The following is a 27,813-nucleotide window of genomic DNA, read 5'->3' as shown; positions in this document are numbered from 1 at the left end:
AGCGGAATAAACTCTGTGTGCACATGCCTTGTGAGTGCAGAGTTTCAGAAAAGCCACCAGTCTGAATACTAAGGTGGGGCAGGGGAGGCAGTTTAAATCTAGAACCACAGAATATAGTTATACGATGACTGAGGTTAGCAGGGACCTGAGGTCATCGAGTCCAAATGCCTGCTCAAAACAGGGACAACATAGAGCAGGTTGCCCAGGGCCTTGTTCAGCTGGGTTTGGATATCTTCAAGGATGGAGATCCCACACCTCTCCAGGCCAAAAACCATTGCCAAACTTGTTCCAGTATCGGACCACCTTCACGATGAAGATTTTTTTCCTTATATCTAATTGGAATTTCCCTCCCTGCAATTTGTAATCACTGCATCTTGTCCTTTCACTGTGCAGCTCCAAAACATCTCACTCCGTTTCTTCTACGGCCACCCACCGGTTTAGTTAAGAAAACATTTAAAGCTTGCCTTAGCCTTCTCTTTTGTGGGCTGAACAAATCCAGCCCCTCCAGCCTCAAAACATCTCTGCTGATGCAAATTCTGAGCTGTGGGCCATCTGAAAGAGTCGTGAGAGAAAGAGAGTGAAGAATCTTACTGGCAGGTTTCAACAAAGATCTTGAAGGAACAGAGAAACTGACAGTAACATGGAACTGACGGAACCTCGGAAATCCAGCTTGGGACTTGCCTGCAACTTTTTAAATCCACTGTTAGTTTTGAAACAGGGGGAATTGGGCATTTTTTCCCTTTATAAGGTACAATATCTTTTCTTTTTCTCTAAATGATATTTAAAAATTAAAGAGCACATAGCACTGTCATTTATAAAAATATTTAAGAAAACTGACTTATAAGGAAAGTAAAGAGCTATTTGTAGCAGTAGCACAGTTAGAAGAACATGTTTTAGTATGGATTTCTTATACCATGGAAAATTCCAAAAGATGTAAACACCAACATCCACGGAAAATATTTAAATAGAGATTTAAACATTGAGATTTATAAAGATTAATGAGTTCAGAAAAGAAAGAAAGAGACGAATAGCAGGTAAAATTTTGTTTGAGACAAGACAGGAAAACATATTTCCAAGTACATGTTACGCAAGACTACTGACTGACTTTAAGGCAGAAATAAAGAGATGACCTACTAGCTCTGTAATATACACACAAGCTTAAATATCAAGTCAGAGGTGTTTTTTTTTTTTTTTTTTTTTTTTTTATAAAGATTGGAAAGGATCTTTGGAGGTCATCTGGTCCAACCCAACACTCAAAACAGGGCCAGCTTGGATCTGGTTGCTCTGTGTTCTGCATCCTCAAAGATGTAGATTCCAGTCTCTCTGTTAGCAGAGCCTAAATATAGTTAGCAGCATAGATAAACAGAAGACACCACCTTTTTCTTCTTTCTTTTATTGCAACCCATTGCAAGGTCAAAGGTTTCACGGAAAAATAGAAACTTACAAATTGTGTGAATTGTTTTAATGCACTCATAAAAAGACATTAAATGAAGAATGACTAAGATTCGGCACTATATCTGCAATATAATCCATTGGCTTTATTCTGAAAATATTGTTGCCATTTTGGAGTAGATAAAAAGCCCAGCATTGTACATGTTCACATGTATTTACGGTATTTCAAGCAAAAACTTTATCATACATTTTTCCAGAAAATTTGTTCATCCTCATTTCGAAAAGTCTAATAAAACATTCAACACCATCACTGGAATTACTGTGAGCTGATGTTCCTGTCATCAAGAATTATGCTATGGAAATCCACATACAGTCCAATAGATTTGTACAGGCATACTAAACACTTTTTCCAGGTTATGCTGCACCAGACCTTCTGGATTAGTAAAACATTTTGACGATAATGGCAACCCTTCAGCTGAAGCTTGAGCATTTCATATTTTGGATTAAAACACTGTAACCTTTAAAAAGCAAATATCCAGTGTTACATAGCTCAAAAAAATTTGCAGCCAAATGGTAATACTCTAAAGGTTAGTGCAACCTCAAACTGAAGCTGCAATGTCTGTATTTTCACTATCCACCTGTCAAATTTAACTCCTTAGAATGCAATGTGACACACAGAAAATTAAACTTTTTATGTATTTACTCTGGTTCTTTTCCTGTACACATCATATTGCAAATCAGTTTTGTACTAAAAAGAAAAAGAAATAATACTGCAAGTAAGGTAGCCTAAAGAGTTGTGGAACAAATATGAAAGTCAGGACAATGTGTAGGAAGCATAATTTAGATGATATAAGTACTTCTCATCATCCTGAGATTTTACTTCCAGAGTTAGTTAGTTAGGCCTTGTTCCTGCAAAACGATACCCCTGCTTGGGATCATTTTTAGATGGCCTTTTCGAGGTCAGTACTCCCTGCATTGTGAAATCTGTTCTAAAATAATAACCACACATGAAACCAGAGAAATCCTCTTACTGACTTCTACTTATTCATCTCAATTTCACAATTCAGCAACATAACAGCATACTCAGAGGAGACAAGATCATTAAAAAACAAAACAAAACAAAACAAAACAAGCTTTTCAGTAAGATTTTTAAATATTGTCTGCTAACTTATTTCTGATAGTTGGTGTCTTCAATTCAGCATTTGACTTTACGAAGTGGGAACCGGCTATCTCTGTTAAGTTAAAGGTAAAGTACTGTTAACTCACCTATTACAAAAATGGCAAGGTGCAAAGATTTAGAAATCTGTACAGCATCTCCTATATGATCATTTTAACAAAACAAAATGAAACAAGAAATCACTTCTGCAGTCCAATAATAGAAAAGAAGATTGTCCATTAAATATCCATTCCATCATTATCATCATTTTACTAAGATTTCTGTTCAAAATAATGATTTGTGTAATTATCAAAATGTTTATAAGAAAAATCACAATTCTTTGCAGATTCTCTTATTACTGCACATCTTAAAACTCCTGGGGTAGCTTTAGTCTAGGTAAATAATAAGCGTTGAGCTGAGCTCCCAGATTCAGCACAGGCCTATACTGATCAATCACACTGGTGCTAGCACTGAGTTACCATTTACAAATCAAAGGAAACGCACATGACCAAGGCAAAGGAAAGTAAACAGAGGAAAACAAGCTTAATATCTTCTATAATTCAAGCTATCCATAGAACTAGTAGGCATCCACTTCAAGAAGTCTACCAAAGGCTTTTATATCTTTTATGCAAACAAAAAGATACGATGCATTTTTGAAGTTCTGCTTCAATATGAGTACATAGTTGTACAGTACATCAAAGTCAGTGTATAACTGTTTCCATTTTACTGTAACCTGTGTAAACTTGCAATTATATTGCATCACATGTAAAGTTGTGAACCCTCTTCTTTATCTCTGGGGACTTGCAGATTTTTAGAAAGACAATTTAATATTCTGGATAGTTACAAGTCTCTGACTACATTGCAGTCCACTTTCTCTCCCACAATTTCCAAGAGAGACCATCAAACATAACATTTTCATCATTAAAAATTAGACAAAACTTGTTTTAAAAATAAAAAAAAATAAGGATACTTATTTTGGAATAAGTGATTTTTCAATATATATTTTGTAGAAAATAAAATGAGGATAAAAAGGAAGTTTAAAATATTCCCGCAACATTGTACAAATAAAATCTGCAGTCCCCATTAGACCTACTGAATGCAGCAGTGCAGAACTGTCATTGCGGTAGAGGAGGTTAAGAGGCAGTAGACATACTGGGTGTCCAGCCCATTTGATAAGCCCGTTCCAACGTCCTCTTGCAATCCTGTAGTACAGTACTGAAGGTTATATGCGGATACTGCTGCACTAGCTGCTCCACTGTGGCTTCATTCACCTGCAGTCAGAGAAGAGAATCCGTAATGGACAAAAAGGCTAAATAAATGATCGGATTTCAGACTCCCGGGAGGACCTGAAGGACTGGGCTCTCCACTGATAGTACAGGTTTGAGTGCATTTACGACACAGTAAATGAACAAAAGGCAATGCTCCGTTACAGGGGTGTGGGGGGAACACAGCTCAGTCTTATTCTAAAGGGAAAAGTATTACATAATGCATCCTAGTAAAAACTGTTCTTTCATTATTTGAAACTGAAAACAAAGAGGAATGACAAATAAACAGCCTCAATTTCAAAATAATTTTGTTTAGATTGTTACACATTGTTGCAGTTTTCTATTAAACTATTTTAATTCCATGCTCCCCTATGCTGGCCACCCACAGAGCCTAAATCCTAATTATTCAAAGTAAAACTATCTTGTTTAACATGGCACTGTCCAGAGTAACAGATTTCTTTCTCTACCTTGAAATAGAAGTGTATTAATTCAAACTCCCTCAAGCAGACAGAGGTTTGAAACATAAGATTTTTTTGGTTTTGGAAAATGAAAATTTATTACACCTGTGCTGATTAATTTATGGCATGATTATGATACTTTCATACACACTAAGTAGTACCTCTACAGTTAGCCTTATCGAAATGAACTTGCACTTTATAGTAACTATCAATGTGACTACCATGACTTAAAAAAAAAAAAAAAAAAAAAAAGGAAAAAAGAATATAAACAATTCTATATTGCTGGTACATCAACTGGTCAACATTTCCAAAGGCTAAAAGTCCAACATATCTTTGCATGCATCACAGGCAGAAGTTTTCAATTGTAGCCTTTCGGTGCGAGGCTAACACTGCGCTAAGGAGTTTGTGGGCAGAAATGGTGGGATCAATAACTAAAACACGCAAGCCTGTCAGGTCAGGGATGGCCCTCCGAAATCTTAGACATCAAAGGTAGCACCTTTATTCTTGATTAGACAAGGCAATCAGACAAGCCTAATTAAACCTAACACCTTTACAATTGCAGTGCTGTGAGGGGATTAATTTGTCAATTATTTTTAAGCTGATTGCAGTTCATATCACAGAAGTAGACAGCTTCCTTCATCCTTTAGATAAATAAAAGATTAACCTAAGAACCATAACTTTCAGGTAGCTTTCTTTGAAATCTTCGCTGTACACTTGGACATTTTTAAATGCACTGATATTACATTTAAATGCTGAACAACCTAGATCAGTAGGATGTACGACTGATATAACTGTTTGCCTTCCCCTCTCCCCCTCAGTGAACCACATTCAAGGCCAAAAGTAAAAAAATAAACTAAAATGTTTACTATCATTACAAAGATCCATCTGGGGAATAACATTTTAAAGCACAGTGACCACAATATTTAATAATATTTTTGTCCTTAAAAGACATCAAGGAGTGCATCCTTCTGAACAGTGATTGCATCCAATGACAGGGATAAATGAAAGGTTTAATATCCAGTTCTTCTGCTCTGATAATAGAAACGCTCAATCTTCATTGGAATTTTCATCTAGCCGAGACTGACTTGGATAGAAAACTGGTTTAACCGCCCTTCAAGGCACAAGCTGTATGCTTTTGGCAAATAACTACGTTACAGCAACGTCCTCCAGTGCCAAAAAACAAGAAGTGACTTTTAATAAATCAAAATGAAATCAGAGACAGCATAAGTTCTCCAAAATATTTGATATTTATAGATGAATACATACTTTCAAACTGTCAGCAACACTTCATAGAAATATTGGTTGGAAGGGAAGAATCCTCATAACAGTATTTGTTACTTTTTGCCTATTCAAAAATAGCCAGAAACCTCTTCTCTTTAAAATCTGTGGTGCACAGTGCCACAGCAGAATCTATCAGGTTACCGCTTTCACCTTCTGCTCTCAAACACTAATTCTGAATCACCAGAATTATAAACTTACTATTCTTGTCCACAACAACTTCTCCTAACGGTTACCTCTGGCAGAATAAAGATGCCTACCACAGACAGCTGCTTGTTTTGCCCTTCCTAAGTGGGAAACTAAAGAAAGGATATTGCTTATCTACTAGATATCTGTAGATATTAACCACGGAGAGGGGATATCGTGCTTTAACACACACCTGTTTTGCTTTTCTTGTTCAACAGCATGGATATTAGTGTTTGATGTTGTACCAATATTGTTGGACACTGTACCTAATTGGTACAACATCATAAGCAGATTTTCTATCACAGGAAACAAATTCAGAAAGTAAGGCAAATTTTTTTTTTTTTGTTCAAACGCAGTACGAGAAGAAATGAGCAGTCTTTGACTCGAGACTGAACATATTTTTGCAAGCAATAGCCTAGCTAGATACAAGTTAATGTATTTAATACAAGGCTAATTTATGGAAAATGGCATGGCCCATGATAATCAGAAAGGCAGATTAGATGTTACAATAGTCTCTTTTGGTCTTAAAATCTATGGAGAGATCTATGGAAAAGCATTTAGCTTTAACCACTTGTGCCGAGTTTTTCAATACAGTTATTACTACATACAATAATATTCAATAAAATTATTACTAATTACTATTATTACTTTGCTAAACAGGAGAAGAATTTTTTTGGTATTGAGTGCCAAATAGAATAATTATCTGGTTGAAAAGTTTATAGGAGACACAGAAATATAACCACTTGGGACAGCATGACATTGAAAGCAATGCAAATGTGTAATTTGTAGGTAAAATTGGAAGCCAGATGACAGATAAGGATGTATCCTTATACAGTACAGCAAGTGGACAAACAACAAATAGTGAGGAATTATGGACGTACAAATTCAAATTTAGATTATGCAGAAGCAGGGGGGAAAAAAAAAAAGATCCTATCTGGCAGTAGGACAACCTAACAACCTATATGAATTCCAAGAGGAGAAGAAAACGTGGAATGTTAAGCCACAAACGATTCCCTATGGTTCCCTACCAAAACAAACTGAAAGCTTGTCTTTTACCATCCGGAAAGTCAAAAACAAACACTAAAACAGTGTGAAATTTTTAGTATTTTAAGCTTTCTATAGTATTGGACTAAAACTAAATCTAGAAGGCAGGAAAACAGAGAAATCAAGAAAATTTCAGTACTTCACTATTAAGATAAATAACGTCTACAGCAACTCCCTTGGTATCCTTGTCATCCGTCCCGTAATGGTAGGATTAAGATGCAAAGTCGTCTGATATCTAAACCATTAGAATACAAGCTTCTGTCTCTTTGTTTAGTTGGTGATAAAACAAAAGTATTGAATGCCATCCCCAAAATAAATTCATTACATAAACAGAATAACTTTCCTTTCTGGGCTTGAACAGTCCTATTCAATGAATGAAAAATAAAAATCTTTATATCTTAATATGCTTTAAAATGTTGTATTTTTCTTCCACAGAACTTCCATTAATCTTCATCTTTTGAGTTGTCAAAAGGAAGACTAATGGCTGAAGATAAACTAGCTAGATTATCTAATACATAATCATTCATTTGAATTTGAATAGCCCCTTCAATTACAGTTTTAACACAAAATGAAAGAATGCAGTTCTCACCATTAAGAATCTAAATAGGTTTGTGTGATCTTAGTCATCAAATAGAAGAAATAAAACAACAATGAATGCTGGTTTGAAACTTATTTTTCTTGCTGAAAAAAAATTATTCCAGGCCAAAACGAAGATTCGTTTTATGTAACTGTCATAAAAGCAAAGGAGAAGATGAGTTAAAGAACCTGGCAGGAGGAATTGATGTCATTCCCTTTTAACTCTACAATGCAGAAGTCACGAGTTTGAATCCTTTTTCTTAAAGGCATCTGAACATATATCCCCTATTTCCTAGGACAGTATACTTGACTTTGTGACAAATGTTATCTAAGACGGGTCCTCTCTAATTTCTTCTGACGGCGTAGTATGGCTATACAGAGAGCATTTAAATGTTATCTGCACCAGATAAAAAAATGACTTCCTTGTGTAACAATTAGGAATTCATCTGGGAAAGAGGAATATGAATACCCATCTAGTCCATATGAAACAGAACATCAACAGAATGGAGTTGGGACATCTTCCTTGATGTACGCTAATCTCCCTCTACTAGGTAGGTATACATGTAACGTGGGTCAAATATTGGGGAAAATAGGAGATCCACGGTCAAAATCCTTTCCCTGCTTTAGATTAATTGATCTGCCTAAAGCAAAAACGTTGAAAAACTCTCCTCCAATCTGAAAATATTTTTCCCCAGAAGAAACTAATCGGCAGGTATGATCAACTGAAACTACAGTTTTCAATCAATAAGCTATTCACTCAGATTTTTGATCTGGTATCACTAGATTTACCAATCTGGTAAGACTGCCAGTATTCAGTGGTTTGGTAGGTCACTGGCAGCTGCCATAGAACTTCAAGAGTAGTTTCTTTTATGCCATCCTCCCTGAGTTGTCATGGAAAATCTGAAATGCAAACATAAATAAAACCTTGATAATTTTCAGGTTTTGCTTTTTAATGTGCCATGCCATTTGGTAGACCTCCAGTGATAATTTCAGTACTGAATTCTTTCATTTCTAGACTCTAAATTAAAGAGTTTCTAAAGATATCAAACCATTCCATAGGGAATTATTTAGGAGTAATGTCTATTTTTCTTTATCTATTGCTTTCATTATGTTCCCCGCACAGATCTTATTAAATTCAGGAGACTCAAGTGCTCCTAATCCCGTCAAGATAAATTAGAGCTTTCAATTGAAGCCATCAGTAGAATAAGAAATTTCTTTTTAATGAGGCTGATACCCTCATTTGCAAGTGAGGAACAGAAACAGAGGTTGAGGGGCTTTTCCTAGATAGGACTTTCCTAGTTACTTTTAGCTAGCATGCCTTTAGTTGATATAACGTCCAAGAGCTCTTCTCCTGGATCAGAATACTTAACAGCAAATAGCAAAGCTTTAAAAAGTTCTGGTTTTGACCAAGAGAGCTCCTTTACTGTATTCCTAAGGAGAGCTGTAAGACTGCCTACCAATCTCAAAAGCTCCTCCTGGAGGTATATCAAGAGCAGCCTCAGAACGCAGTTCTGACCCTAAAGCTACCGAAGCGCGTCAAGAACTTCCGTTCTGTTCCATTCAGAGCGGCACTGAAAAGGGAGAGCAAAGTCGTTGCCTGGGCTGCAAGTTTCATGTTGCTCACACTCACTCATGCTGAATTAAGAAGTATTCTCCCTTAATCTAGAAAGTACATGTTTTTCTGTTAATCGACTGGAAATATTCACATATACACACACACAGTTGCACATCACAGCTAGCAATGGGTTTTAATCACTTTCATGATCTGCATCAACATTCCAAGTTAATAACTGACATGAATGAGTGGCGATCCAGTTTAATAAAAAATAATAAACTCATATCACATGCCAAAATTACTCTCTTCACAAAACACTTCTGAAAAGATGCTATGATTGCAAAACTACTAGTGCAGAGATGCAGTAATAGAACTTAACTAAATTCACCTATGCTCCTTAACTGCTTGTAACATTATAAAGGAATGGACTGTTGAAACCGTTTCTGCATTGTATCAACTCTTGCAACAGGCATGCGGCTGGCTGATTTTGGAAAGTGCTGACCTCACGGGCGCTTGCCTTCTGCCTGCAATCTCTCTAGGCGACGGAGCCTCGCTGCAGGTCATACAGATTAAATACGTCTTCAGTCATATAGCTTTACTGACCAGTTGTTAATCAAAAACTAACAAACAAAACTATAATATGATTAGCCTGCAGTATTTGTACAAAAAGGCATTAACAGTATGAAGAACAGTTAGCTTAATTTTAGAAATCAAGTACCTGCTAACGCGTCCTGAAATTATTTGGAAGTGAGAAGCAACACTGATGATGAAAGATTTTCAGGACTGCTGCACAAATGATGTTTGATAATAAAGGTCAAAGTGGCACAAACATGATCATTACATTTCTGAATAAAAAGACTCACAAAACCAATCTTGCATAAAAAAATTACAAGCTGATTGGATCCAAAAGGGTTTTCTTAATACGTTATTGAAAATTTGCTTATGCAATGGCATTGCAACATTAGGGGCACTGACATTCTACGCATCATTCTACCTCAGCATACATAGGGTAGTATTACATGAAAGCCCAATTTGCATGTAACAGATAAATAAATGAATCTATAGTCATTATGTGGACCCATAATCATGGATTTCAGATATATTCTATTTTCCAATTTTTCTAACATAACAATAAAATCCAAAATATACCTACTTGGAGTCGTTAAGAAGGTAAATTCATATATACTTTTTCTCTCTTCTCTATGCTATCGTTTGCTTCCTCAAGTCAATGTCTTATAAAAAGTGTACTTAATAACAAATGTTTGACTTTTTTTTCCACTAATAGTTGAATGAGTTATATTCTCAGGTGGCCCAATTATAACTGTTGCCTGTAGCCATAACAAAATTAAAGATTTCTGGAATCGTTTGTGTGAAGTGCACTTGATCAGCTAAGGCAGACATATTCCACAGAGTGTAAAGGACTTGCCTCGTGCCCAGGGGCACAACCTTTGTTTGGGACTTTAATAAAATAACAGCACTACTTATGTTAGCACGGCATCCTATAGTCCAAATAAAGTCTCATTATTTCAACAGAAAATGCATTTTAGCTTAATGGATGCTGTTATTAAAAAAAAAAAAAAAACCACACATGAAAAGGCTGTATTTGTGGACTCATAATGAAATTGTCAAGTACAGTCTTTTTTCCAAATTTTGACATACTATTATTATCATGACACTCAACAACTTAATTGTGTACCTGAAAGAGCTTATCCACTTATCTCCCACTTAGATTGGGGAAGGGGAAGAAGAGGGGTGGATAAGCAGAAATATACGGCATCTCTTCTGTGGGGTAAAGGGAAGCAAACAGAATACACAGGTCTTGCCGTATTCAATGGAAGCACTTCTGGGAGGATTTCAGAAAACGTACCAAGGCTGCCAGTGGAGCAGACCCCCTTTTAACTTCTTGGCTTAAACCTCAGCAGAAAGGTACAAGCCTGGAGGGATGAAATATTTTGTTGCGGTTGTTTACACAGGTGAATGTTACTTCCTCAAACTGCCAGTCCCTGCCCAACCGCTGCCATCTCAGAGAGGAAAGCGTTACTGCGGACTAACAAAATAATCCATTTCAGGCCTCTGAGCTTGCATAGTGTTTTGCAAGAGCCTCAAGTCTCAAGGCTTGCAAGAGACTTGGGACTTGCTCTCTTGCAAGAAGAGCCTTGCAAGTCTCAAGGCTTCCTGTGCTAATCATTACTGCCAACACAGTACTGGGTATGAAAGGCCTGTAATGGAGATTTTCATTCTCAGTTCTCCTTGCTCACCATTAAATCAGAGAAACTACTCTCGAGGAGTCTTTCGGGTTGGCTGGTTGGTTTGCTAATTCTGCTCATTTCAATCAAACTTCTTCTAGACCCAACCTGTACCAGTATTCATAATTATTTCAAACTGATGATGAAAGTCTGTGTGTTGCTTTGTTCTTATTTATGAAAATTACAGTTCACAGAAACCTTATCTAGTGAAATGATAGTTTTTTTAATATAATGAGAGATATTCTTTCAGATTACTTTCTGCACATTAAATTAGTAGTTTTGAACATTCTCCTTCCTATTCTGCTAGGTTAACAATTTGAGCACGTTATTGCAATACTTGTCAAAATGAGGACCTGTAAAACTAACAGGGAAATCATTCTGAAAAAGCTTCTGGCTGACAAAAATAATTGGAAGTTCCTGGGGACAGTGCTTCTAAAAACGTTCTTTTTATCATAAAAAAAATGCTGACTACATCAGATTGCATTTTCCCTTAATAGTTGGCCTTACCCCGATTTTGAACCATTGATTAGCAGCTGAGAGCCCATCTCTTATTACAGTAAGACATGGCCAGGTGGCTGTTTTTAATAACAGGAGCAGACTCATTAACTCAAGACGACTATCTCTAGCTTACTGTCACACATCACTAAACAACTCAGCCTGGAAGATAAAAGTGTTTTAGTAAAGAAGTAGTTAAACTAGAAGCACAAAAAAGTTCAATTTGTATAAAGAATCCTCTTTTATATCTTAGCAGATGCTTTCGTTCACACACTTTCCGTTAGCTAGGGAAAAAAAAATGTATTGTTCTGTCTTTTAAAACTGTTGTGTTGAAAACCAAAGTGAAATAAATGCTATTTTTCTTCTGTTGTGGGTTAGCAAGGATGACTAATTTCTTTTTAGCAGGATTCACAGAATTTATGAACCTAAAATCTTCGTTATTCATACAGAGATGTATCAATGGCAGCTCCTACATTATATACATTGCTTTAAAAAATACAGAGAAACCTTTTAAATACACAGCAATGTCACTTGAACAAATTATAGTGATTTATAGAGAAAATAAGTGCTTTAGAATTTTTTTTAAAGGGAAGGAGGATTGGATTTTTAGTCTTTTTCAATATCACAAAACCATAATTTCAAATCTTAAAATGAACCCCTTAAAAATAAAAGAACCACCGGCAGTAATTTGGCAGCAGTTTTGATCAGGCTAACATTTGCTGGCATTTTATGAACACGGAAGGTAAATTGCTGTGATAATTATATTAAAGCAAGCCATGGCTCTGCGTTCTTGGTGTTCTACTGTTGACTAAGAATAATTTGGCTGGAAAAGACATACTTCTGTAGCCTAAGATCTTATCTCCCTTCTTTTCACTTACAAACTATCTATGTAAATTAAAACACATTGTGGATGAAGGGTAAAAATGTTTCCAGTCATGCTTACTAATAAATATATAAAGTGGAAAACTCTTTTTGCCCCGAGTTAACAAGCTTTTTCACAAGCTGGCATTTCTGCGTACACAACAGTTGCTGCAGCCCAGTCACGCCATTGATTTGCAGTTTGAACAAGATATGTATTTACAAATGTTTCTAAAATAGATTATATAGAAGGGTGAAATGATAAATTACTAAAAATCTACTGATTTTCTAAAAACCTTACTCTTACTTGAGGGGCAAATCATTTCTTATCTGACTATTTTTAGGGGTCATCTATTTTTCTTCTCCTCTGTGGTAATATAAAAGAGTGTCTTTTTTGTCAGTTGTACTGACCAGCAATTTCTGTACTCTGTAATCTCAATACAAGTATAATAGGAAATAGTTTTTACAGTTGATCTATTCTCTGGAATAAGTTACAGATTTAAGCAGTATTTTCATGAAAAGCAACCTGTACTTCTCAAACAACAACAACAAATAAGCAAGGAATAAAGGCCACGATTTTTTAAGTGAAGTAAGGGAATCCATTCACAGCCAACTTTGTCAAATTGCTTCATTTCATTCACTCAGTATCTGGGAATACTGAATTTTGCAGGTCTTTGTTTTTCAGTGCCATTTTTCTGTATTTTTTCCCCAATACAGGCCTCCTGCATTTAAGTGGTGGCACTGGTGTTGACCATTGCAAAATAGCACGCACCACAGCTACAGGGAAAGGATCCGCAACTGTGAAAATCTGTCTGAGAAAAGTTGCTAACTCCACCCGAAGATTATTCTGACACATTGTTCACCCAGTCAAAATGTCACCCAGAAAAACGGACCAATTTTTTAGCCGCTATTTCCTAGGTGATATCCAACCATTTTCCACAAAGGTGAAGAGTTCAGACTGCCATTATTTAAAGCTCTCTGGGATGTAGCGAAGCGCAGTAAAGAAGTGCTACAAAAACATCTTTAAAATAAGTTCTCGCAATAAATAGCAAAGAGAATGCTGCCCTCTTTCTCTGATTTGTTTCACAGAAACATAAAATGTGAAATATTTATAAATATTTCAGATATATTTAATTATGATTAAATATTACATAATTAAGATTACTTAATTATGATAAGTAAATATGATCGAGATCAATTTAGGGGCATGAACGTATAGAATTGTGTTCAGAAAAAGAAACTTGAAACATGTAAATTTGAATCTGTGAACCTTACACAGCTATAATTTTATGCCCTTAAGATGTAAGTAAGGCTCATAGGAAACCTGATGTCAGTTTTGTGGGCGAGAAGTGAGCCATCGCATAACTGCCCACACTGCTCTCAAAGTATTTCAGATATCACTGCTTATCATAGAAGGTGTGTGAGAAAACAGTTTAGGGACACAAAAAAACATCATTGCTTACTGATGGCAGATGTAAAGGAAAGGACAATGATACTTTAAAGTATATATATATTCATAAAAAATACACAGATACAGTTAAGACTTGGTTTGAAGACTAGACGGTTATGTTCACTGCTGTGGTTGTGCTGGGACCAAGGTAAATCGAGTATAACCCCATGACTCTAGAGACAACTCTAGGTGCCTCCTGGTGGCAAACAGAGCATCGGCATACCCGAGCAGCACTCCTAACGCTCCACAGCGGGCTTCCTGGTGACTGCAGAGCAGCACAGCTGCTTGGTGCTCCTACACACCCATGCCAAGTCCCAAAACATGGCCCTGGATGGCTATCAGGGCCATCAACACTGCAGCACTGCTCCACTCGGGGAAAGTGGCAGCTCCTGGGTCTGCTGTGCTACCAGAGCGATGGCAGAGGCCACAGCAGGGAATGAAGCCTGGCTCAGCAGTCTTGGGAACTGTACGCACTGCTAAACTGTACTGTAACGCCAGAACGCAAAACAGAAATACTATGCTTTTATGCCCTTTCCCATTATGAAAGGCTGAAAAGTCCTGTTTAGGCCTACTAATAAAACCAGTTCCCTCTATTACTGCTTTCAAAAGAGATGCGGAATCAGAAATGCAACATTTACTTTTCATGAAACACCTAAGTCACACAGTCTCCAAAAGTCAGTTAGGTGCCTGTACACGCACATACATACATATACACATCAATACACACGTTTGGACGCAGCACATACTGTACACAGAGAAAGAGGCACTTCGGGAAAACCGTACAGCGCTCCACACTCTGAGTGGGAAACAGCAATATGTCTTAACAGATCAGGCTCTTTCAGGAATGTAGCTGTGGCTTGTGCACTGCCACCCACACCTGGTACCTTGAAAGAGATCGGATGGGAGAAGTGCCTGCTTGCTTCTGAGTATATATTGATGCTTATCACTAGGCAACCAGTGAATTTTAATTGTCCCAAATATAGACACCTAAGTATTTTTAGGTACCTATCTTCTATCTGGACATCAAAATACCTTTGAAGGTCTAGATTACAAGCAATCAGAAGTGTATGTATTACTGAAAATAATGGGACTTGGGCTCACTGTATCTATACCGTACAATGTAGGACCCTGTAGATATCATCAAGCTAGCGTTACCTGAGATATCATCAAGCTAGCGTTACCTGAGATATCATCAAGCTAGCGTTACCTGAGATATCATCAAGCTAGCGTTACCTGAGATATCATCAAGCTAGCGTTACCTGAGATATCATCAAGCTAGCGTTACCTGAGCTAGTCATGGAAGTGGAAGCAATAAGTTATATTGCATATCCATATGACTGTATCTCATGAGCCTTGCTGACTGATGACTTTCCTCGCAAGGTGCTGTACTTTGGTAGTCAAGCTGCTTTCAGGACCTAAGCCAGTATGTCCACACTGCCCTGCATCAATAATATCAGTTCATCCATAGCACTTTCATCATCTCAGATACTACAGCTGTGTAGTGCAGGGCAAATATCTCATAAGCCAGATTTACCTAAATCATAAAGGTGCTAGGGAAAATTAAAAAAATATATATATATTTTCTCGGTAAACCTCTAACATTTTGACATTGTAAAGAATGTTTAGATTTTGTTTACTTGAGCATAAACATGTTTTGTAAAGCAAATTTCTACTATGGTAGTTCTGAAAGGCTTTAAACATTTACCGATCTTTGACTTCACTCTTTTCTGGATTTCTCTAAACAGTCATTATGATGTTCGATGTTGAATATTAAGTATTAAAATGCTTATTAAAAAACCTCCAACTTAAATACGTGCTCTCACTATGATGATCTCATGGTGAAGTCGGCATGTTTTATGAGACTTCCAAAGATAATGACATTTATTTTAAGGCAAAGAACATTTTGCTGCTGTGGTGTGCATGTTGGATGGTAGGGAACATGATAAAAAGAAAGGTCATGGCAACAGCAGTTTGATGAGAAATGAATAATTTGATTATTTTCATGGTGTGGATCAATAACACTCTGCATCCACTGAAACCCATTGCCCGGAGGCACTTAGATAATCAATGGAATAAAACAGAGCCTGCCTTTACCCAGGCTTGCAGCCTCTCTGATCTTTCTTGGGAGGACCCTTGACGCCTCTAATTTATGTCAACTGCATATCAAAGAAATTCCAAAGAGACTGGGTCATAAAGAGTATTTTACTGGTAACCATTTGAAGTCTACTTACATATGTTCCTTATGTAACTTTGTGTTTAAGTGCTTCTCCTTTAATGCCTAGGAATTCCTAGAAAGGCATAAATGCTACCTGGGACAAGCACAACAATCAGTGCCTTGGAAGAGGAAGGCTGATCAGAAGGGCCAAATCTTCTAACTTCTCATCGCAAGCTGAGAATATTCCAAGAATATTCAAGAATTTCAGTCAAAGGAGCATGCAAATAAACCCTTCTGCACCACCCAAGATTTCTCTTTAATGATGTGCTGGACATTGACATTTTTAACCTAACAGAGCAGCCACTGGAAAAAATTAGGCCTGCATGATATTGGGGAGAGACAGCTGAAGACATGATTTTCTTCAGTAATTTCTCTGTTCTTTTGCAGTGGAAAAAGGGAGCTGGCATCTTCTAGCTGCCAAAAACTCTCAAAAGTCAAGGATACTTTGTTCATTCTCTCTGTGGAACTATTTTTCCCACCAAAGCTTCAGAAGCCGGAAAATGGTTCCCAGTGGTAGTCCTAGTACTACAGTGTTTGCTTTTACAGCACTTATTCCTCTCTTATCAAGTTTTAGCTACCATACTTTGAATACACAGACACACACACGCATGCATGCAGAGTCAACACTGCTTTTCTATCTGCCCTGGAGCTTTCTCAGAAAGCAGTTTTTTTTCTTTTAGTTCAGCTGGCTTTCACAACACAAAAGACGGTGTACAATCTTTTGTAAAGAACTAGGAAAACATTAACCACCAATTAGAGGAATACAGACTGCAGTTCATATAGTTTAACTGATAAGGTAGTAAAACTTGTTTTCAGCATCAAGGTCATTGATTTTCTACAGCAGCTGAAGACAGGATAAAATTATTGCGCTTATTAGATCCACGTTGATTGTACAACAGTAGCTAAATCCACAAAATAAATATATGTAAAATTGATCAGGTGATTCAGGGTCAGATCTAATTCCCAAGGTCAAGTAGCCCTTTGAACATTCTCTAAGTACATAATCTTAGCCCAATTCATCAAAGAGACTCATACACTCTGTCTTCTACGGGCTCTTACAAAACACTAAAGTTTAGGAGATTAAATAGAGTCAGCTTTAACAGACAGAGCAATTCTTCCAAAGTGCTTGCCCTCCCCTCACTCTGGAAAATTTCTAAAGTTGAGCTTGCAAAATGATATTTTTAAAAATTTCTAACTCAGTTAGAAATTTTTGTTCATTGACAGCTGATTTTTTTTTTTTTTTAAATTGTCCTCTATAAAGCAGATGCATTGCAAGAAACGCAAGGGAGTGCTTTTGCTCATGAAGCACCTTAGACTAACAGATTGTGTTTCTACAGGTTGTATCCAATTAGAACTTTGCAACCTGTGAGAGATGTTTCTGATGGGGATCACAACCTGGACATTGAGGTTTGGTTCACAATGGCTGAAAAAGAAACAAGCCCTGCAGGTGCATTTGCAGATTTGAGATCGGAGACTTTGAACCACCAGCGACTCTTAGCTCTTTCTGCCCTGTTTCCAGACCTCTTTCTCTCTCTGAACTAATAGATCTTTGAAAACATGATTCCTGAAGCCTATGTACAGGGTGATATGGTGCTGGATTGTCTTGTTCTCTTTTCTTCTAGTGATGAAGTGCTAAGAGGCATCCTCCTCTAAGAGCTGGATGGAAATGGGGGACTGGTTGTAACTACCAATAAACAATTATGAAGGAGGGCAATCTACTGCCATTTACACAACTTGTATGAAAGTGTTAGGAAATGCGCTAATTTCTTCTTTTCTTTGGAGACAAGAATTTTTCCCTCATTTGCCAGCTACAAGAAGATGGACCTGCTTTGTACGCTCCCTACAGGCATCAGGGAGGCAGCTGAGTATGTAAGAAGGTTCAGATGAGTAGCGTATTTCCTGTTAGGTGTATATTACCCAAAGGGTTCAATTTTCTGATAAACTAGAATGCAGCAAGGAGAAGGCAGCCCTCAAACATGTGGAAACAATCCCCAAAAGAATGCTAACATATAACTGCACAATTTAGCGTCAGTAGTGTTTGAAATGACTTAAAAGTTATGAACCAACTAAATCACATCCCAGGAATCACGCTTTTCTCCCATACGACAGGACTAAAGGGTGATGAGCTTTATGGGAAGAAGCAGAAGAGAGGATAGACACGAGGTATACCATATATCCAAATGTGCAAAACTCACCAGCCTATATCTATCAAACTCTCGAAACTACGAACTGGGGCTCTAGACACAAAGACTCCATTTAAGATATTCATTATTTGTGAGACTTAGGGCATATATATTTAAATATGTTTCAGGCTTTAATTAAACTAGAACTAAACTTCTTCTTTTTTTTTTTCTTCTTTATACAAAAATGAGTAGTGATGGAGTACTGAAAAGGAAAAAAGAAAAAAGAAAAAGGCTGAAAGAATTTTAGGGGTTAGTTAAATTCATTGCTATCATTCCTAACATTACTCAAGAGCTTTTATTCAAGCTAATATGGGAGGAGAAAGCTTCAGTTTAAAAAATATGAATTCAATACAGTTGAACTTCTAGTATAAATATGCTCATAGAGATAAAGAACATATATTTTAATCGAGGCTCTAAAAATAGGTAAGACATGAATGCACTAGTTTTTTTCTGTCCTTCCTCTGAATATTCCTACTTTTCAGGCCATCCAACCAAACTGACATTTTGACTGAGGACTTCCTGATGTGAAACTCATTAGCTCTAACACAAGCTAATCCCAAATCTCCCCTTTTCCCTAAAGGCTCCCCCACATAAATGTTATGCAGTTAACATGCCTGTCTCTCAGTTCAGGGGGAAGTTATCACCCATATTCAGTTCCTTTCAAATTATGAAATTACAAACTAGTATTCTGTTTAACAGAAATCTTTACAGACTATTACATTTAATGAAAAGAGTAAAATTAACCTAAGGCATTCTTAGTACAGTCCAAGTGGGAAAGCTCTATAATAAGAAATTCAATACTTTTTCTTTTGTTTTTAGCATTATCCAAATCCTTGCCCATTGTGTTTCCGAAAGCATCAGAAGTGAGCAAGAACACAGACCTGTAGAAAAATCTCTCTGGAAGTAACACCACAACAGTTTTATTATTCTTGTGTTTCTTTTTATTTTCTTTTTTAAAAGCAAGCAATCTGTCATAGTAATGATATGACATAACAATCACTTTTAGCCAAAAACGGTCAAAATCCTCAGAAAGCAGATTTTCCTGGTGTGAGCACCTCAGTCCAAATAGTCTATGCGTGTGTTTCAGAAATCTGTGTCAGCAAAAATTTTATAATGTTCTTTTTAGTTCTCTAGATACTTTTTTAGCTAAACATGTAAACCCAATACACTAAAAGAGTTTCCGCAGCAGCGAATACCAAAGTTATTTGTACAGAAAAATAAAAATCTCTCTCTCTCACACACACACACACACACTCTCTGCACTCGCTCAGAAGCGGACTCCAGTTGACGCAAAAGCTGCTTACCTGATCGCATCTCATCAGCCCTAAGTATCTGAGAGACTTGCTGCTTTGTGCAATTTGGGTGGCTCCATGGTCTGTGATTTCTTTACACCATCCAACATCCACTGTCTCTATTGTCATGCTGTATCGTCCAATAGCTATCAGAGCTGTAAAATATTAAAGATATGAAACTATGGAGGTCAAAATTGGTGATGGGAAAACTGAGTTAAAGGTATACATGAAATGATATTGAAATGAAATTCTGAGTAGCAGTTTTCATAAATTTCCTGGAAGAGTACAGTCTTTCATCTTTCTAATAAATGGACCTATATCATGTGAAACATCTTCTATTTCAGCGTTTTATTACTATAGAATAGCTCTTTCTCTTCAAATTAGGAATATACATATGTGCACATACAGACAAACATAGAGATATTTCTATATATTTATCTATCAACCAAGATGGATATAAATCCCTTCTGTTAGCAGATATATTATACAGAATTCTTTTAATTTCTTTTTTCAGAAGGATCAGTCCGTTGATGAAATGACTATAGAAGAAAAACAATTCTACCTCACTCTTCAGAGAGAATAACTGATTTTACACTACTAACACTTTTTCCCAACAAAGTAATATTACAAAGACAGCATAGAATAATAGGGCGTTTTCTCTGTCAATACAACAAATGGTATTAGAAAACCCTACAGGTATCTTATGTCATGTATTTTGTAACTATGTCCTAAAATTGCATTTGTTTCCCATTGTTCATATTGATGATGTAACAACCACCATATGCCTCACTTCCTTGTTTTTTTCAGGAACACTTTTCTAATAAAAAATAATAAAAAAAAGCTCAGGAGAAATTAAAACAAAAGCTTGAACCTTCATAAAAGGAACAGAAAGAACATCTGGAAATTCCCTGAAAGGACTGAAAAATGGTAGAGAGGGCAGAAACCATAACACATCTGAACAACTTGGAAAGGCTTTGTCATGACATGGTGAGTCTGGAACAACAAAATGGATTGAGATGACTAGCAACCTGATTACCATGGACTAGAACACTTTTCAGGAACCATGGGATAGGAGACCTTTAGTCAAGTTGGCATTTATTAACCGAAACTAGCAGTAGCCTTCAGCAGCTAAAAGCTCAGCTTAAGAAAAAAGTCCAAGGCTTCCAGGGTGGAAGTCAGCTATCTCGGTGTAGCCAAGGTGTACAACGTTTTTACTCTAGTTATACACAGTTGCTGAAAGAGATGTGGAGGAGCGACTTAGTCCAAATAATGCAAGTATTTACTGCCCTTAAAAGGATGATTTTTCAGCGGTTGTGGGCCTGTTCTGTTCAAACTACAGAACTAACTGTCAGAAAGAAAAAAAAGTAGTTATGAAGAGCTGAGACCAGCTCTTGATATGCCAGATGTCAATCTTAACTGCTCAGGGTATAACTGAGAGCTAGGAGCAGAGAGAAAGAAGAGAACCCATCTGACCGCACTGTGGTTCTGCAGAGACCAGTACGGAGAGCAGATAGCACTGAGGATAATTTGTTAACTTATAAATATTCAGGTGGACTTGATTTGCAATCAAAATCAGCCCAAAGAGGCCAAATACATTCTCAAAAGCTGTAGAATTTGCAGTGGAACATCATTTTTTTTCTTGCAGCAGTTCACCAAAAAGGGCAATGACAATTCAATTCTGTAACTGACATAATGAACTTATGATACAATCATCTGCGTACTTTCATTATGGTTTCATTGATTTTTGTAAGACGTTACCAACTCTCCATTCTCAATACATCGCTTGAAAACACACCCTAATTTTGTAAATGTGTACATAGATGGATAAGAGAGCCTGAACTTGGTACTACTTTTCACAGAGCCCTTTAACATATCATTTCTATAGAAAGAACCATAGAAACCATAGAAAGAACGAACGATAAACTGATATATTTTGCAATAAGTTATAGCAATTAGAGATTATAACAACTGTGCAAAATGTTACAGACTGGTTTAAAGTAGTACAGGAATACTGACGTCTACCATTAAATTAGAATGTTATTGACTACACAGTCTCAAGTGCTGTTTGTCTTTGAATATTTTTGCTAGTTTGTGTAAAGTTATAACTTTTTTTTTTAAACTTAAAAAGGAAAAAAAAACCTTTTTGCCATTTCACAAACTATTATAAATGGAAGAAAATCAGCAGAAAATATTTTCACTGGAGTACATAAGGTGTCATCACATCTCATGGGTGAGGAATTCTCCTTCTACAGGCATTACACAAAATTGGACATCTGAGATCTGAGACCTCCCTCACAACACCTAGATTAGAGAGGGAAGTCAACAATGGTGCTGTTTAAAGACCAAGAAAGGGAGCTGCTATGCTGTGTGCAAAAATCTCAAGTCTAAAACATAACCTGAGCATCATTAGTCCAAGAAGCTGCCTGGAATCAGGCAAAAAGATGGTTTAAAGTATGAAAATCTCATGCAGGTATTTTCATATACACATATGAAACTCGAAAAATAAAGGATTCTCTTTCTTATTCAGTTACAGTAAAACACTTCATAACAATAAAAAACAATTTAAAACAGATGTGTAATTTGTCAGTTGAAACGTTACTCTATTTTGGCATTTTTTGGAGTAAAATTTCTAGACTAAGACTTTAATTAAATCTCTGTTAAGTTTTATAGATATTTTTACATAAAAATGTTCTCTTTTGCACAATGGAAAAAACAGTTAATAATTATTAAAATAATTACAAAATGATTATTGAATAACGGATCTTGCACTTCAACCAGACAGTTAATGCTATTTCTCTGATTAAAAGAGCAAAAAAGAATAAGATTACTGGGATTTGGAAGTAATTAAGTTTCCATAAATCAAAGTGTATATATATGATTTTTAGACTACATCTTCATTACTACACTCTGTCAGATATCAGGTAAGCCAGTACACATAGTTCAATAATTTCATGAGACAGCCAGCACATTTTTGGTATAAATATCAAGACTTACTGGAATAATACAAAATAGAATAAAAAACCTCTGGATATTGCATATCAATATGATACATTAAAAAAAAAAGGAATGGAAAACCAAAAATACCATCTGGAGATTTTTTTTTTTTCTTCTTCTTCTAAGCAAGCACATTTTACAGTTCAGAAGTTCAAAAATTTCCAGACAATTGGTAATCTGATGTCCTCACCTGTGCTTCACATTACTGTATATGAAAATAATTGGATGAAGTTTCATGCTATAATTGATCTGTGTGTCTAATCCCAGCTATTTCTTAACCATGCCTGGGATATGTTTTAGGTTAGAACTGCTGAAGAAGCAGTACTTTTTTGGTCGACTCTTCCCCTATCCTTAGCACCATCTCTATCCTAAGTGTTGCTATATAGCCCCCAGATATCATCTGCATATGTTTTATTTTCTGTTCAGCAGTATTAAATATTTGAGTATTCTATGATAAATAAGAATAATTTTCAAAGTATTTTTAAATTTACTTATAGATCATGATAAAAATCAATTACTGTATTACAGATTGAGGACTGTTATACTATTTTACCATGCCCTAGTACAAAATAACCAATGTCTTCTGTACTTTGCAACTCCGTCCCCAGGTTAGCAGCCGTCTTGCTGGAAAACTAAACATTTTGACAACACTGCATTCAGAACATTGTTAATGTTACACTGCGTTCATAAATTACAACAATTCATGTAACAAGCACGCATTTCTGGAGCGTATGTCATTTAAAAACGTCAGTGCTTTCAGAAAGCCTCAACGCATGTAGCTGCATCCTCACGAGAACAGCAGTACTTGGGCAGAGGAAAGGTCCACTACTCAGTCTCTGACAGTGCCCAACAGCGGAGGCCAAGGAGAGACCGTGAGAGCACATGAAAACGCATCGTCGCTCTCCCAGAACGCTTCACCCACATGAAAAAAAAAAACTGCGGTCAGGGACGCTTTCTGAACCTGAGATGAGCTCTCTGCACTTCCATGAGTCCATCTAATCACCCTTAGAGGCAACCAAATCCTTTAGCCTCCGTGACACCCTGCAGCGAGGAGTCCCTCAGTTCAACTACCTTCCTGTTCCTGCCCCTTCTCAAATGTTTTCTGGAAATCTCAAGAGACTGCATCAGCCAGCTCTTCCTTATTCCTCATAGACTTCTTCAAAATACTCAGATATGGCTGCAAAGCACAACTTCCCTTAACGAAAGTTGCAGCAGCTCCTCCCCTGTAGGTCACGTTTATCCATGCGTCCACTAATTCTATTCTTTAGTATACTAACTTGCCTTATACAGATGTCAGGTTTATTGATTAACATTTTCCAGCTTTTCCCTGGAACATTTTTGAAATACCTCTGCCAACCTGTGGTACCAAAGCAGTTTTAAGCGAAAGATTATACGGAGCAGCTAGGAGCTCAGCTATTTCATCCTTGAGTTCCTTTAGAAGTCTTGGCTACACACAGTTCTTCCGCTTGTATGAACAAAATACTTTAAGTCACAAATTTCAGTTAGAAAAATATTTGCATTGCTCAACAGCTTTTTTTTTTCCCCCTCCCTCTATCTGCATTTGCCCACAATCAACAGATAACAGGGTTACTCCCAGAAAGCTGAGCAGTCCTTGAGCAAGAAAACACATGGTAAAAGTCTCACCAAGTAAGTTCGGACTCCACGTCTTGGGAACTTTTAGCACAATCAGCAGTAAAGACGACTCAAAGGCATGTTTCATTACTAACGACAACCAGGATCAAAACATAGCGATTAACAAAACTGATAGTAATAGCAAAACATCACATACTGAAAGTAAGCAGAGGTGGGTGCACAGGAATCCACCACAGAGTTTAAAGATGTTAGCTTTGACATATGAACATCTCTGTATGTGCATATTCAACAGTGCACCCAATTCTTTTCACTTTTTTCCCTATACTCCCATTTATTTTTAGCAAAAACAAATTTTCAGGTTTCTTTTTTTCAGAGCAAGGTTAGGTGGAGTAAAAGTCAACTGATGCATGGCTCCCGTATAGCCAAAGATAAAGTGTAATATCTGTTTCTGATTGGAACTGGATAATCACCTGCGCAGCCTTGAGATGTATTAAGCAAATACGTTTTCCAGTTTCAGTGGTACTTTGTTGTAGCTGAGACAGTGAAAGGACATAGGCAGGGCAAGATTTGTAAGCCGAAGTAGCATATTTTAGATGACCAATTGGCACAGCTGGAAAAATCAGACAAATCTTGTCCTTAGCGCACCAACGTTAGAAACTTATACTAATTAAACTGGATTTTTTAAGAACTGATTTAGTTAAACTGTTGCAGTTCAATGCATCTACCAGAGGGAAATGACTGGCTTAGGTGATGGAGGAAAAAGTCGCCACTTAACTGCATGCAAAATACAAAACCAGTGGTCGCAACGTAAATATCATCATGGTTAACTGCTTCAGGACTTATCAGTCAGGCAATGAGCTCACCCATCTAACAAAACCAGGGGGATTAGAGTGCCCTATTTATTTAGCAGGATCTTTTAGGAAAACTACATTTGGCAGTGTATGGCTTTGTGGCTTTCCTCCTTGATTTCCTAAAAGGACAGGAGCAAATATTACACTAAGCTGTTAAAAAAAAAAAAAAAAAAAATCAGTAATCTGCCATTTATATTTTGAACCAAGTCATGACCACTCCAAAGTATGATGTCATTACAACAGAAAACAGAACATACGGTCTTTAGGTATGAAAAGCTGATATTTGGCCCAATTCTAATTTAACTTCAGTGTATTTTTATATCTTGGGGGGGAGGGAGGGAAACAGGTTTTGCATAATTTTTAACACATAAAATTGTTTGGAAGTTTAGTGTATTAAGCAGAATTATATCCAATTAAACAACTTTTTTTTTACTGTCATGCACCTACTACATAATAGAGAACTTCCCTAAATCAATAAAACCTAGTTCAATTTAACTGCAAATGAACCTCTCTGAAATTGAGTTGTGGTGCTGTTTGTCTCCTATCATCATCTAACACATTGCATTTGCAAGAGAAACTTCATTTGGTCAGCCTTCGCTAAAGGCTGTCAAGAAAAGCTGATTTTAGAAAAGCTGGTTTTTAAAAGCTGATTATGACTGACATCACCTCAACATCATGGCATTATACATATATATGCATTCACTCAAAAAAAAATTAGCATTTGTTTATTTAGTTCTCTTTATCATTAATGACAAAAGCATTTAAACATGCAAGAATTAGAATTTAAAATTTCTAAACTCTCTAAGGTCAAGTAGAAATCAATCAGTCCACTGAGTATTACACTAAGTAAAAGCTTTCTTATGGAACTTTTCATTATCTTTTATTTATTGCATAGCTAAAAGCTATTAAAGGTGGCTATGCTAACCATCTACTAAGTACTGAAAAGCCTAAAGGACAAAAAAATAGTGAGGAAGTTTATGAGAGAGTTAAAATGGAAATAAGTAGATGTAATAAAAAGAAAATTAACAAAGAAAACTATAGAACTAGATATTAAGAAAACCCTGCAGCAGCTAGACCTAGTGGACTGTGAAATATTCTCCTTCTCCTGTTGGTGGAAGTTCTTCTGCTTGAGTCATTTAGCATATGAGTGGACAAAGCTCTGGAGAGACCACAAGGAACACGAAAGACAGATAGAAAAGACCTTTTAAATTGTCTTATTCAGTCATTTATATTATTGTAGTAAATTAGAAAAAAAAGATGTAAATGGCGCAGATATACACATGTAAATGTATACACAAGTTATACACACGTGACTGCAATAAAGCTATAGCAGGCATATAATTAGTTTGATGTTCCATTTCCAATAACTTGTGGAAAGTATTAATAAATTAGCCTGCAATTAGAAATAAACACCACTTGACTGTGAAATACAGTTGCATACAGAGATAATGTACTGCCAGCTAATTTTAATATATTACTATATTTAAGAATTAAAATTAAAACATTAACTTATGTAACCAATACCCACTATGCTATATAATAGATTATACATTTATTATTCAGTTAACATAAAAATTGCTTACACATGAAAAAGACTTTCCTTCACGATTACCTACTCATGAATGTCATTCATTTTATTTTCTGCATTTTAAAGCTATAAAAAAAAAAAAAGTGCCTCATACTCATAAAATCTTCTTTCCAAAAAATTTTGCATTGATTTTTAATACTTTTCTTGAAGAAGATGGCAACAGAATGTGATTCCTCAGAGCAAACCTTGATGCCATAAGCAAAAGCTTGATGAGTTTGCCCATGCGATACAAAGAGTCTGGCATACTCAAACAGGATTTGTGGTCATCTTCTGCATCAATAAGGATGATGGCTATCTACCATGTAAATCACAGGAGGTCTTGCAACTTGGCCAATCCAGCCTATGCCCAGACACACAGGGTACATGCACCTAATCCCATATCAATGGGTCACAAATCATTTTACTGTTTTAACTACAGACAGCCGTTGAAGAAACTGCAGTTTGAGCTGTCTGCTACTTTGATCAGCCAGCACAGAAGAATCATAGCTCACAATTCACATTGTTTATGCCTTACATGAAAACTGTATGTATAAAACTCACTGCATGATACAGCTTTTTACAACAAATGTTTCCCTTACTCCTGTTGCACATTTTTAAGGCTATGTCTACAACTAAATAAATGTTTGTCCATCGTCTATTAATAGAAATTATGCATCAAACACAGTAGTCCATCTGCTAAGAAATAAAGGCCATCACAGGTATATCACTCCAAAATTTCACTCTGCGCTGGTTTCCCACTCAAGAGCCCAACCCTCTTCAGGCTTTCGCTCCTCCATCTGACAAGTACTGTGACATATATTTTCTTCTTGTATAATCATGACCTCGCATAACAGCTATATTTCAGTGGCACCATGAAAGAGTAAAGCAAGAGAGACAGAATTTGTACAAGAATCGCCTTCCTGCCAGGGAACTCAGCCAATCTCAGTTATAATCAAGCACTTAAATACATTCCTGATTTTAACTGTATGAGCAGTTCCCTTGAAATAAAAGTAAATACGGAAATATAGGAGGTAACCATGAAGTTCACTGTTCTTATAATCAAATGTCAACCTTAATTCCTTAACTAGTTTCCCTTTTAATACTTACATACATGTAATAACTAAAATAATCAAACAAGGAAGCAATTAACTCATTTTCC

General features: G+C 36.5%; 1 protein-coding gene across 1 annotated transcript in view; it reads right to left on the bottom strand.

Moving 5' to 3' along the window:
• Positions 1-1,518: 1,518 nt before the first annotated feature.
• LOC104140174 (F-box/LRR-repeat protein 17) overlaps positions 1,519-27,813 on the bottom strand; it is a 302,865-nt gene continuing 276,570 nt past the window's right edge. The window contains exons 8-9 of the mRNA XM_068924635.1: positions 19,662-19,804; positions 1,519-3,819 (exon numbers count right to left, since the gene is read on the bottom strand). Of these exons, the coding sequence (XP_068780736.1) occupies positions 3,682-3,819; positions 19,662-19,804 (281 nt within the window). The 3' untranslated portion in view covers positions 1,519-3,681. The remainder of the gene's footprint in view (positions 3,820-19,661; positions 19,805-27,813) is intronic.

This window comes from Struthio camelus, chromosome W, assembly GCF_040807025.1.
Source record: "Struthio camelus isolate bStrCam1 chromosome W, bStrCam1.hap1, whole genome shotgun sequence".
Lineage (NCBI taxonomy): Eukaryota > Metazoa > Chordata > Aves > Struthioniformes > Struthionidae > Struthio > Struthio camelus.
Note: the sequence above shows the minus strand (reverse complement) of the source record. Positions and strands in the feature narration are given on the sequence as shown.